This window comes from Tripterygium wilfordii, chromosome 12 (genome assembly GCF_013401445.1).
Source record: "Tripterygium wilfordii isolate XIE 37 chromosome 12, ASM1340144v1, whole genome shotgun sequence".
NCBI lineage: Eukaryota > Viridiplantae > Streptophyta > Magnoliopsida > Celastrales > Celastraceae > Tripterygium > Tripterygium wilfordii.
In genome coordinates this window covers 4,383,703-4,397,835 of record NC_052243.1, presented here as the reverse complement: position 1 = coordinate 4,397,835, position 14,133 = coordinate 4,383,703, and the positions used below count along the sequence as shown (strand labels likewise).

Below are 14,133 nucleotides of genomic sequence, written 5' to 3'. Positions count from 1 at the left end.
CCATCTTTATAGAGAGAAATAAATACAGAGAGAGGGGAAGGATAACTTTGAAGTTTAGAGTTCTTAGTAGAATAAACATTATGGTCAAAGGATTAGTGCTTTTAGTAAGTGATGTGTTTTTTTCATCTTTAATCATCATGAATTATTTAGAGTTCTATTATTGATAACTAATTTGAACCGCAATTTTCTTTTATTTTTTATTGGCATTTTAATTTAATTTCTCAATTTTTTTTTTACTAATTTTTCTTATTAAGGTTTTAGTATAAAAAATGATACGGATCCCAAATTTTTTGTGTCAATCAATGAATGGATTTGTGTAGGTCCTTGCATTCAACTTCACTCGGCGACATATCATATTTGATACACTTGGATATTAATTTTTACGATCTCTACCTGTATTGATGTTGAAGTGTTGATAAAACTGTAAAGATTGTTTTTTTCTCAATGTATCACAAAATTTCTTTGTAGAATACAAAATTTTTTGACTCCGTCTCACTCCTTGTAGTATATAAAGCAGCTTACAAATCCCATGTTATACACATCTCCTCTCCTAACTAGCTATCCAAATGGAGTTTCTTCTTTCACTCCCAACAAACACCATAGCCCCCAAAATCGTTGCAGTTATATTACTCTTCATAGGTTTAAGGATATTCACAAATGTCCTAAAACCAAAGAAATCCAAGACATCCCCACCACTAGCTGGCGGCGCGTGGCCTTTGTTGGGCCACCTCCACCTCCTCCGTGGCCCACAGCCACCACATATAATATTAGGCAAGATGGCCGACAAATATGGTCCAATCTTCAAAATCAAGCTAGGCGTGCATCCAACTCTTATTATAAGTAACTCCGAGATTGCCAAAGAGTGTTTGACCACACAGGACAAAGTCTTGGCTGGTCGTCCAGCGACTGTGGCCATGGAAATCATGGGCTACAAAAGGGCCTTGTTCGGTTTCAGCCCATACGGCCCATATTGGCGTCTAACCCGGAAACTAACAACTTCTGAGCTTCTCTCGACCCAACGGCTCGAGGCACTTAAACACATAAGAGAATCCGAGGTGATGATTGCCATGAAAGACTTGTACCAATCATGGGCCGACAGAAAAACAGAGTCTGATAAGGTTCTGGTGGACATGATTAGAGTGTTCGGGGACATATCCTCAAACGTGATGTTTAGGATTGTGGTTGGAAAAGTGTATTCGCGTAAGGGTCAGAGGGATCTGAAATGGAAGCAAGTCTTGATCGATTTTTTTAAGTTGATGGGTCACTTTGGTGTGGGTGATGCGTTGCCGTTTTTGAGGTGGTTGGATTTGGGAGGTGTTGAGAAGTCCATGAAAAAGATAAGCAAAGAATTGGACAATTATGTTGAAGAATGGATGGAAGAGCACAAGAGGAAGAGACTGAGTCGTGGTGATGGGATTGCAGATGAAGACTTCATGGACGTGATGCTTTCAGTTCTTGATGATCAAATGGAGGAGAGCACTGGCTATACTGCTCATATAACGAACAAGGCCACGTGCTTGGTAAATCATATCAATAACTGATCTTAGCTTAATTGTTTTTTAGCTACAGAGCTGCACGGATTTGTTCTTCATAGACAGTCGTTATTGGTACCTAGACCCATGAAAACGCATTTTCAAGATGAGAATAGCTAAGTTTTGCCTATAAACTACTTGGTTGGGTTTTATCTGTCCGATGTGGGATTTTTAATCTTGACACCACACCCCAAACCACCTAGGATCTCATAAGGTCTTATGCAGACTCCTTCCACTAGACCAAACCATGATTGCTAAACAAAAAACACAAAATCCATCTTTTTGCATGAGAACTACAAAATGATTGAAACGATCACGTAAGGCTATTTATTCTAATGCTTCAATTTTGCAGTCTATTATATTGGCAGGATCCGACACAACAAGGACTACTCTAACTTGGGCTCTATCACTGCTACTCAACAACCCTGACGTCCTAAAAAGAACTCAACAAGAGTTAGAACTCCATGTCGGCAAAGAAAGACTAGTGAACATATCAGACATGAAATCCTTGGTCTACTTCCAAGCAGTTATGAAGGAGACATTGCGATTATACCCTGCCGGACCACTCTCAATACCACACGAATCCATGGAGGATTGCGTCGTAGCCGGTTACCATGTCCCAGCAGGGACTCGAATTCTCTTCAATCTCTGGAAGATTCAACAGGATCCAAACACTTGGAAGAATCCTTCGGAGTTCAAGCCAGAAAGGTTTCTGACAACACACAAGGACGTTGATGTTAGGGGACGTCAATTTGAGTTATTACCATTTGGGAGTGGTAGAAGAATGTGTCCTGGAATGCCTCTTGCTCTTCAAGTCATGGAACTTGCGCTTGCTAATATGCTTCATGGGTTCGATTTTTCAACTCCGAATGGTGAACCAATCGATATGACTGAGGATAATGGTTTGGTCACATTTCGTGCAACGCCACTTGAAGCTCTCATTAGTCCACGCCTCCCCGGTCATCTCTATATGGAGTGTATTTGAACATGCGATATAATTAAGGTGTCATTGTGTCTATCTAAATAATATGTTAATGCATTTGGGAAGGACGATGAGATCCTTTGTTTAAATTGTCCCGGTTTAGCTCCTGATGTGTCGTTGTACGTGTCTACTTTGCTAGTTTGCATGATATAATTCAGAAATAAAATAAATAATATATGTATTTGTATCTAGTGTATCTATTTGTTAGTGCTCGCTTTCACAACCAAAGATTTATATTGGTAATTTACGAATAGTCCTGCAAAACTCAAAGTGGAAGTCTGTAACACCTGGCTCAAGTGGGCGGGGTCACAAGATTTTAGTTAGAGATCAATTAATTCATCAACATTTGAACTTAAGATTGTCATCTATGGACTAGGCGTGTGATTGCATCAAGTGCTTGATTTGGTTTCCAAAATAAGATTTTTGATTTGAAGAGATCTTGGAGATTAAAGAAGGAAGTTCACTTGCCTTATATGCAACCAAGATTGAAGGAAATAAAAGTCTTTTAGTCATTTGAATTTCGAATGGAGAAGAGAAGAAGACTTTATCATTTCAAGTTTATTATCTTACCATATGAAGAGAGAGCTAATTTCCAAGAGTGAAGAAGGATATCAAGAGGAGTTTCGAACAAAAGCGGATTTTCTCATTGATCATGCAAGCTCTCCATATCAATCAAGGAAGACTTTTTACAAGGGAAAATTAAGGTGTTTTCAATGATAAAAAAAAAAAAAGAATATGATTTTCTACCCTTGATGATGCCTCAAACACCAACTTTGAATTTCAAATTTGAATAGAACTACGCAATCGTAGTCCGAAAACAATATGTATCCCAGTAATAAAGTGGCCCAGCACTTTCCCAGTCTAGGTGTCAGGATGAGTCAGCATGCCAACATGACATGATTTTTTAAAAGAATTTTCTGTCTCCTTTTTATGACTAACTTGCCCTTTATCTCTCTATATACCTATTCCCTATTGATCTGATTTTAGGGCAGAATCAGATCCACACCTTCTCCAAATCAAAGAGCCTCTTCGCAGTCAACTACAACGTTGTTTTCTTCGACGGCGTCCAAATGCGATACTCCGTCTCCACTCGGGACCTTCTACACCTTTTTTGCTCCAGGTACACAACTCCTACTTTTTCTTATTTTTCAATCCCTAACACATTGTTTGGAGGATGAGGAAATCTAAATACTTTTTTCTTCTTAAAATTAATTTGGTGAAATTGAAGGTGATATTAGGAAGCTCTGTGAAGTATTTGTATGACAGAAAGTGTGTAAGGAGAGAAACTATGAGAAGGAATCCAATACAAAGTAGATGGAGGCAATGAAGATGTCTTCCGAATACAGAGTGGGTTGGGTCACGACTTTTTTTTTCCTTTTTAATTTTTTTATAGATAATCAGATATACATAAAATCCAAATCATTGTTACATTGTTTTTTTAGTACTGCATGTCGTATTACATTGTTTTTCTATGTTCAAGATAATTATTACATTATCTTTTAGAAAACAATGTAATTACAATATGACACAATGTATTATGTAATAAAATTGGTTAATTTTAGTTGTTTGTCAATATATTATATGTTAAACTATTAAATTTTAATATTAAAAAAAACAATATGATTTCTCGTCTTTCATTTCATTACATTGTTTTTAAAAACAATGTAATTTCAATAAGAATATAGAAACAATTATTTATGATTCTTTGGAATGTCAATTTAGTCTAAAATTTTCATTTTAAGACTAATTTCAATGTTTTAATAATTTTCATTATTTTTGAATAACATTATATTTCCAATTTTTTAGTATTACATTGTTTTTAATTTTTGAAATTTTTACATTTTTTTTTAGTCTTGCAAATTGTTATTACATTCTTGTCAAAAATAATGTAATTAAGAACAGCTCGATAAAACATATCGACAATAGATCTCATTTTAAAGAGGCTTACATGCTGATTCTGAATTTATAATTTTTTTTGAAATCAAACATGTATGTTGTGAGGTAAATAGTTTTGAATTTTCGTTTAAAAAAAGAAAAAAGAAAAATCAATGATGTCAGTGATGATGTCAGTATCTTTGTAGGAAAAGAAATTATACCAATAAAGAAGGGTATTTTTGTCCCAAAGAAATAAACTTACCATGTCACATGGTGATGCATCATTGCCACATAGACTGGGATACTTTTGAGACATTTTTTGCTGAATATGTAGTGCTACCGAGTTTAGTATTTTCTTATACTTCAAATCAGATTGTGGCATTTATTATTTGTCCGAGTACTCATTTTGCTAGAATCTAAATTTGTTTACTTATTATTGTCTGTTTTAGTTTCAAATCTTTGCAAGCTTGATATAATTGATCTTTGTGTATTTGTTTTAAACACTCGGTTCAAAACCTGCTTGAATATGATTAGGTAGTTTATTTATTTAGAGACGGAATATTCTTTGTATTTTGTTATGTGAGACAATTTTGTTAAAGATGATTCTTAATAGAAAGTTGGGGACACAATTCACCTGCCTTCTGTGTGACCTAGGTCCTTCAAGCAAAACACAAAACGAAAACACAGCCATGATACAAGGATTTTCAGGGGATCTACATTCTCCTCAACCCATGGAGATAACTCCTTCAAAATGATTGATTAGAAAAGCACATGTCCCTTTTTACATCTGCGAAGAAGACTTGTGACTTTAAACTTGGAAAACGTGGCTTTGAATATTACTTGTATTCAGAGAAGTAAAAGTCGTCATATAAGAAACGCATGTCAAAGTAAAATTGTTAACGGATGGGACGACCCTCCGTTCGATTGCCATATGACTAAGCATAATTGTTTAAGATCATGAGTTCCTAATTTTTACGAATCACTTTTAAGTTATAAAATATTTTTAAAATGAGATCCTAAAATGAGGTTTTAAAATGAATTCTTAACATGTCAGGTGACACTGCGTAGAGAAAGCTACATACTGCAGCTCCCTAGAAGGTGTGCTAGAAATAAATGCCCTGTTTGGTGAATTTTTTTTAAACATAGTGGGACCCACCTGCTTTTAATAATAATTATTTCTTATAAGTATACATAATTAATAATTGTACTTCTAAATTAATTATTATCTTTATTCATTCATAATAATTAATACAAATAAGTTTTTTTATACAACTTAACCGTTAACAACAGTAAAAGTTTCACTAAATACCTCACAGCTTTAAGTTCAAATTTTTTTCTCACTGCTTAACAGTTAGCGTTGAAAATCAATAAAATCGCTCTACCGAACACACACAAAGAGCTGAGAGAAGATAACTCGCAGCTCCCAGTGTATATTTCAACCACGCTCAGTTAATGTTCAAGGATATCAGGAGATTGGAATCAATACATTTGATCTTATGACAACACCCCAGGAAAGATAATATCAACAGTTAAGGAAATACTTTATCTCATCACCTGTCGACCCTTAAATAAAGGTTAAGGTCGACCCAAGATAGGAAACACATTTTCTTTGGACACTTAAAATACCCATGGAATGATCAATTATATTTTTACCCCCTATCATTCTCTCTTATGAATCTCTTTCTTCTTCTTCACACCAATGAGGAGTTACTAATGACTGACATATACCTGTGTTTTTTAACGAACGATTGACAGAAGGGGTAACTTGATCCATTTTGTAAGTGGAAGGGCTTTATTGATCCAAAAAAAAGATTAGGGGCTTTTTTTATCCAAAGAGCAAAGTACAATGATTAATTCCATACTTATCTCTATTATTGTTTAAAAACATTAATAATGTTACTGTTTCAAAAGAGTAACATGAATGTGTCATTGCATCCAAGTATACTACTACTAATATTTATTAGTTAGGATATTGTGTGATAAATGTAAACTACGATAAACAAATATTGCAAGGTTCATCATATATAAGCATTTAATCATCATAAATATTGCATGATTAAAAAAGTAAGTATCTACTCTAATAGATAGGCATGGTGCTTCATTTATCACCGCAGCACATGAGAAAGTCAAGAGTGGAATTGTCAATGAAGTGAGAGTGAGAGTGAGAGTGAGAGATGGATCAATATCTCCACCTAACAAAGGAAATTTGTGAGTTTTTTGCTCAAAAACTGTGGATTTGGACAAGGTGTTCGGCCAGTCAAGGGTTGTATCCGGATACCTCAGCTAGAAATCAAGTCAGGAATAGTTTGGGCAGATTTTATGACTAGGTGTTGGACAGCTCAGGAGCCGTTCAGACGGGGTGTTGGGGTTGCACTATTTTAGTATAAATAAGGAACTTGTTTGTAGGTTTTCAACCCTAATTCAAATTGTATGTTTCTATGGGTTTTGAGAGGCGACTAGGAGTGAAAGAGAGGGCAAGGTTGGGAGAAACTTTGTGATTTATCTCTTAGGTTTATTTGGGTTCAGGGTGAGAGAAAATTGAGTGTATGGTTGTAACAATTTTCTACATAGTGAATTTTTTCTTGGTTGTCTTTTGACAATGGTCGTGGTTTATCCTCCAGGGTTGGAGGTTTTCCACGTAAATCTCGTGTTGATTGTGTTGCTTTTCTCAATTTCAATTTCTCTATTGTCATTTTGATTAATCTGTCAAAGAGGAGAGTGAATCCAATTTCCCAATAAAAGCAAACCATAAAACTAACAGAAGTGATAGAAATCCCAGTAAAAAGCATCTCAATTATCCCAGTAGTGGATGTGTCACTCTCTGGTTCAATCACAAGGTTTTGTGGGCCTAGGGCTAGGCATCCGGCCTGCCGGCCCGACCCTACTTTTTTGGGCCCAGGCCCGGTTTAGTTCTTCGAGCCTTGGGCAGGGCTCGGGCCGGGCCAAGCTAAGAATATGAGGCCCAGGCCCAGGCCAGGCCCGGGCCCATAAAGCTCGGGCTTCAGGCTAAGGCCTCGGGTCGGGCTCTCACAGCCCGTCACTATTCATCCTATTTGAAAATTATAAAATTAAATTGTTCATCATAGGATTCGAACTCGGGACTTTTAGATAGGAGAGTAATGAACTGACCAACAAGCCAAAGCTACTTTCATTTCATACTTGTCAACTAATTAAATTATTATCTTTACATACCACCTGTTATATTTTTAACACAATTAAATAATTTTAGTTTTACTTAATGAGTATTGATTTTAAATTTTATATTATACACATCTATAGTTTTAAATAGTTTAATTTTATACTTATTTTATAAAATCTTAGTGTCTTAAGATTTTATCAACATTTATGAGTAGATGGTCATATTATGGCTTTAGGGTTAGTGCTTAGGTTTAGGGTTTAGGATTTAAGATATTTAGGGTTTAGGGCATCTAGGGTTTAGGGTCTTTAGGGTTAAGGGTTTAGGGCCTTTAGGGTTTTGGGGTTTAGGGTTTTGAGGTTTAGAGTTTAGGGCCTTTAGGGTTTTGGAGATTAAGGGCCTTTAGTATTTATTATAATTTTTCAACTCATACTCATCAATAATATTGTCCGCTTTGAGTTGTTTAGTTCCCGAAAGATACATCAGACCCGCATGACTTTGTTTTCCCAAGAGGTCACCCACGGCTAGTATGTTATGCTCATCTTAGAAGAATTACTTAATACCTAAAATCTCTAAGGAAAAGGGAAGTTGTATGAGAGGATAGTGTAGAGTACCAGTTTAACACGTAATTCCTTGTATTTTCGGATACATAGGTAGTTGGTATAAAAGGGTATATACCCTAGCCGAATGTACTACTTGAATTCCTATATTGAAAACAATCGCAGACTCTATGGACATAGACATCTTGTCGAACCACGTAATTCCTTGTGTTATTCTTCTTTCTCTTTACTGTTTTGATTGTTCTGTGTGTTGCTCTATTATCTGATTGTTTGTGAAGACATATTTTTCAACAATCAAAAGCCAATTAGTCAATTTTTTTTCATCTCGTAGGAATTTTTGTGGTATCATATCCGCTTCCACGTCTAGGATGGTTGGATTTGCAAGGACATGAAAAGGCACTGAAGAAAACAGCCAAAGAATTAGATTCCATACTTGATGTTTGGTTGGAGTAGCATCGACAATGTAGACTTTATGGTGGGTTACAAGACCAGGACTTTAATAGCCTGCATCCCCTTGGGCCTAGTAAATATTGTATATTTTGGACTTGACCAGGGCTTTAATTGCCCGCATCCCCTTCGGCCTAGTAAATATTGTATATTTTGGATCTGATAGACTCTTTGGCCTAGAAAACACCTTCACTTTTTTTTGTTGATAAAAATAGCTTCTAATTATTTCATAGTCTATTTGAATGACTGCCTTCCTGCGTACATATTATCAATGAAGACATATGATCTTTCTTAAATAATCACACCAACGAAATTGTTTGTGCCATTCTTGTCAAGTAATATCACTTAGTACTAATAACGTCTATTCTCACGGAGCAGGGCCAAACAGTAAGTGAGATGTCCTGTCCAACAATGTTACAAAATTCAAATGTGTGCTGTAAGACATTTCTTGTAAGAGTTTGCTCCTCCCAAAGTGGACAATATTCACTGGCGTTGAGAAATGGATATTCGCTAGGTTCAAGGAGGGGTCACTTAAGATATTTTTGTATATATACTTGCTTTCTCCAACATAAGGAAGGAGAATTATTGGAAAATTGGGGAGGGACCACTTAAGATATTTTTGTATACTTGCTTTCTCCAATATGGGGAAGGAGAACTGTTGGAAAATTGGTGAAAATTGAAGTTGGTGACAGATCAAATTGCCCTTTCTCGAGGGCCTCATGGATTTTTTTAGGTTTTTTTTAGGGTTTCAGTCAACTGAAACTCTTTGTATAGTATAAATAGATTATATGTTGCAAATCCTAAAAAAGTACATAAGTTAGATATATTTTTCTTCTTTGCAGCAACCCTTTGACATCTTTAGGGTTTTATTGATCCGTTTTGGCTGGGAAGAGTGTGAGAGAGTTGTTTGTTGTTTTAAGTGAGATTTTGGATAGTTCTTTACATAGAGAGCTTTTCTCATTGGGATTCTTTGTAACCTTCATTCATATTAGTGAAATTTTCATTTTCTTGGCATGAGGAGTAGGCAGTTTGCCGAACCTTATTAAACTTGTGTCATCTATGTGATTGTCATTATTCTCTATTTTTTTTCCACATTATTTGATATGTCGAATTGATCCGATATTAATCACAACAAGAACTGTGCAGAATTCAGACGTGTGGGCAAATTAGCAAGAAAAAACAGAATATGTAAGGTGAGACCAAGGAGAAGATGGCAACAAAGCAGATGTCAACCTTCAAACGTGTCTTGCAACAAACTCGAAAGATAATGGGATTGTCATGGCTTCAAAAAGTAAGAGAATACATAAATAACGTAGGAGAAATTAGTTTTAAGTAACGTATGACAATTTTATTGCACAAGTACATTAATACAGAAACTATCTCACCATCCAACAGAGTAACAATGAGTCTCCTTCTGCCATACCTGAATGCTACAATAGTTGCTTCTTTGCCATATTTCTCTGTACTTTCTACGTCCTAAGGCGGTCCAAGTTGCCTAAACAAAACGTAGCACCTATAGCTGGGTGTGGATGGCCTATAATCGGTCACCTGCCCCTGTTAGCAGGATCTCAGCTTCCACATGTAGCCTTAGGAGCCTTGGCCGATAGGTACGGTCCTGTTTTAACCATCCAAGTTGGGTTGTTCCCAGCCTTGGTGATCAGTAGTTGGGAAGTGGCGAAGGAAATATTCACTACCAACGATGTAGCTGTATCGTCCCGTCCCCAGGTTCTAGCTGTAAAACTCTTATCCTATTACCATGCGGGTTTTGCGTTTGCCCCTTACGGTGCATTCTGGCGTGAAATCCGTAAAATAATATCAGTAGAGCTTCTTTCCAACTAGACTTCAGCTGCTAAAACATGTTCGAGCCTCTGAAGTGGAGAATTCGGTGAAGGAGTTACCAAGCAGTGGACAAAGAAGAAGAGTACTGACTCTGGTCATGGTTTAGTTGAAATGAAGCAGTGGTTTGGGAACATAAATTTGAATGTGATTCTTCAGATGGTTGCGTGAAAAAGGTTCTTTGGTGCCAGTGCTGATGAAAAAGAGGCAAGGCGATGTCAAAAGGCATTTAGGGAGTTTTTCAACTTGTCAGGGCTGTTTGTCTTAAGGATGCGGTTCCATTTCTTGGATGGCTAGATTTTGGTGGATTTGAGAAGGCCATGAAGAGAAATGGAAAAGAATTGGACAGTATAATTGGTGAATGGTTAGAGGAGCATCTGAAGAAGAGAAAATCTGTTGAGACTGCTGATACTGAGAAAGATTTCATGGATCTATTACTGTCAGCGCTGGAAGGCATCGACCTTGCAGGTTTTGATGCTGATACAGTTAACAAAGCCACATCCGCGGTACATGCTGCCTCTGCACTTTCTTTTGTGGATACTTGTTTACAGGCACAAAACAAAAATTTGTTGGTTCAGATGATTAAGTTACCTGTTTGAAACTTTTAGCGCATGTGCACGATTTGGCGTACTAGGCTTCGGCCAACGACTTAGTCGGCCTATGTGGTTTGCAGATGCAAACCCATGGGGTTTACCATTAGGGGTGGTGTCCGGTGGACTGTGCTTTCACTGGGTTCCCTTGTCACCAAAAATAAAAGTTTAAATGCATGTTTTTAGTTTTCATCTTAATGCAATAAGTTCATTTTGCAGGTTCTAATTTCAGGAGGAACTGAGACTAAACCGTGAGCATAACGTGGGCTCTCGCAGTGCTGCTGAACAATCCTCCTGTATTGAGAAGGGCACAAGAAGAATTGGATGCTCATGTTGGCAAGGAAAGATTGGTAAACGAATCAGACATCGATAAGCTTGTGTACCTTCAGGCCATAGTGAAAGAGGCACTCCGGTTATATCCAGCCGCACCGCTCTCAGGACCTCGGGAGTTCACTGAGTACTGCACAATAAATGGTTACCATGTTCCGGCAGGCACTCACCTAATTGTGAACCTTTGGAAGATCCAAAGAGACCCTGATCAAACCTTGCTTGTCTCCCAATGTCTATGAATAAGGATTGTAAAACGAATTTCCTCACACGAGTTGTCGCTAATAAGGCCTAGTTTGAGTTCAATTGATATGCGGCACCGGCTATCTAGCTAGTATTACTGTGTAATTATGCTTTGCTTGTTTTCCTCTTTGGCTTCTGTGGAATCATGCCTCTGAGTGATATATATTTGTTTTGTTAACTGATGCAGTTTAAGCTTGCTTTGAACACGATTTCATTCTTACAAAGTCGAAGAATCGTAGTGACGCGGGCGGAAACTACGATTAAGGCTAAATCAATGAAAAACCTAGATCACAAACACTTGAACTGAAAATCAGAAAAACGCGAAATTATGAAAATGTCCAAAAACCCTAAAACCATTGGAGACCCTCAACAGTAGAACTTAACGAAAAAAAATGGTGGGGGTAGTAGCATAACGACTAGTCTTGACAATCACGTCAAAATGAGTCTCCCAATTAAGTTTTACACAATTCTGACAACATGACTTTTGGATCCTACTAATCAATTTGTTTGTTATTAACTCTTCCCAGTGACGTACCACTAGTCCTACATCACGTAGTTTTCTCTTCAAATCCAACTGAGAAAACCACCTTCTTTCTCTCTGTCTATTTGTTTGTTTATGTGCCAAATTAAGTCTGCAAATGTAGGCAGAAATATTTTTTCTCTGGAAGGGCGAAAACACAAAATTTTCAGTTCCTGTGCTTGATTTTGACTTTAGATCTGCATCAGCATCAAGCCACTAGAAAACCTTGAAAGAATCCAAGAGAGGTAGCTTATATTGATGTTTACCTAAGGTGGCAAGGTCTCCATCAAGGCATTGTTGGAAACATGCAACTTGCGGGAGCGTATAAGGACCTCATAGATATAAACGATAGCTAGACAAGTTTCAAAAATTTCTTATCAAATACTAATCACCATAGCACAAACCATATATCAATTAATTGCAAGAAGATTATATATCTTGAGATCTCTCTGATTTGATCTCTAATAATCAGGAACGAAGGATGGAGTCAGCGAGTTTGATACTAAGCTCAAATTAAACCTGCGGATCTTCCACCGTATGCACCAATTCCCAAACTTGGATTGAGAGGGTGGTCTCTTTTCTCCAAGAACCTGAAGAACACAAACCAAAACTACTGGAAACGATTATAGAGTAGAGAGGTCAACCGGTGTCTCAAAAACTTGTCTTAACAAAACACACACTATGTGTGTATTTATAGGGTTCGGCCACACCTAGGGTTTTCTCCCTAGGTGGGCCGGCCCCTAAGCCTCTCCCTCTCCTAATTCCAGTCCATTTTGGTTTTCATGTATCTTCTAGTATTGGGTTTCTGGGGTACAGTGGGGACTAACTAGAAAAAATAAAACATGGGCTTCCGATGTATTTAATTATCAGCCCCCAAACCCATAGACATAATTATAATTCATAAATTATAATATATTCCACTAAAATATTATAATTGCACTCCCCGTTTTATCTCAAATTAAATCTGAGCCTTTCGTTATACTTGTTCATAAATTCCTCACGTTAAGTTACAGATTCCCATCAATTAAATATGCCACTGACATATAATATTTAATTGACATCTTTAAATATTTCATTAATCTTATCGCTTAACTTATTTGAATGTGTCGGATTAATTAAAATCCACCTGCAGGGTTTTGATACAATCTCAAATCCTATAAGCATTATCAAGGGGGTATCATCAATCCATAATTGGACGTGAATTTTATTAACAGATTATTTTCCATCGTACAATTAATGCGGTGACCCAACTCACTTGGTGTTTGTTGACCTGTACAAAAAGACCTCACCCTTTAGTAAATCAAAGTCTCGTACATTAAATGCACATGTACCAATAATCTTTAATAAATTAAGAATATGAACAATTCTATAACATTTGTGTGAGTGTACAATTTTTCATATAGTCAGACTGAGAAAATTGACTCACACGTAGTCCTGATCAGTACACTTGGAGTGTACTGGTATAGTAAGTTCAAGCTTTGCCGCTCTCCGTAACCAAGATAGGTATACTGAAATACTATACCACAGCCAAGCTGACGGTTTGTCCAATTCCGTCTTAGTTGTGATCGCTTACTTATATTCGATAGGAACTTATGAATTGATCTTCCGTGTGCAAACTTAGACTCTACACACCAATTCATATACATATAGAATAAAAGACACTGATGTCAATATGTCTTTTCTCATTTTAAATGCTAAATATATTTTATTCAAATAAATAAATCGAGTTTGAATATTATATAAAATAATGGCCTTTAGCATACTATTCCTATCAGGCACTAGCTTATCTTTATTATCTTGATTTAGGAAAATATTATTGGACGATCCAATTTCCCTATAAGGACTTTTAGGGGCCAAATACATCTACTCTGGGTATGCTACTTGAAAGAGTCCAAGAGAAGTTGCTTATCTTTACAACTTATGTGAAATTTTCTAATGTCAATGGTAGATTTTCGGCAATTGCGGAGCTCCAAATCCAATGACTTTTGACAGCTTTTTTTTTTTTTTTTTTAAGAAAAGGGCTCAGCCCGGAATTTTACTAATCAATGAAGAGAAAAAAGCCTCTCTTCGATGGTTTACAAGAAA

General features: G+C 36.7%; 1 protein-coding gene and 1 pseudogene across 1 annotated transcript; both read left to right on the top strand.

Moving 5' to 3' along the window:
• The first annotated feature begins 537 nt into the window (after nt 1–537).
• Nucleotides 538–2,705, top strand: LOC120010094 (cytochrome P450 CYP82D47-like). The gene is made up of 2 exons (XM_038860792.1): nt 538–1,520; nt 1,885–2,705. The coding sequence occupies exons 1-2, from the start codon at nt 567–569 to the stop codon at nt 2,515–2,517; spliced, it is 1,587 nt and encodes a 528-aa protein (XP_038716720.1). The 5' UTR covers nt 538–566; the 3' UTR covers nt 2,518–2,705.
• A 7,229-nt stretch (nt 2,706–9,934) lies between these two features.
• LOC120010480 lies at nt 9,935–11,527 on the top strand (annotated as a pseudogene).
• The last annotated feature ends 2,606 nt before the right edge of the window (nt 11,528–14,133 follow it).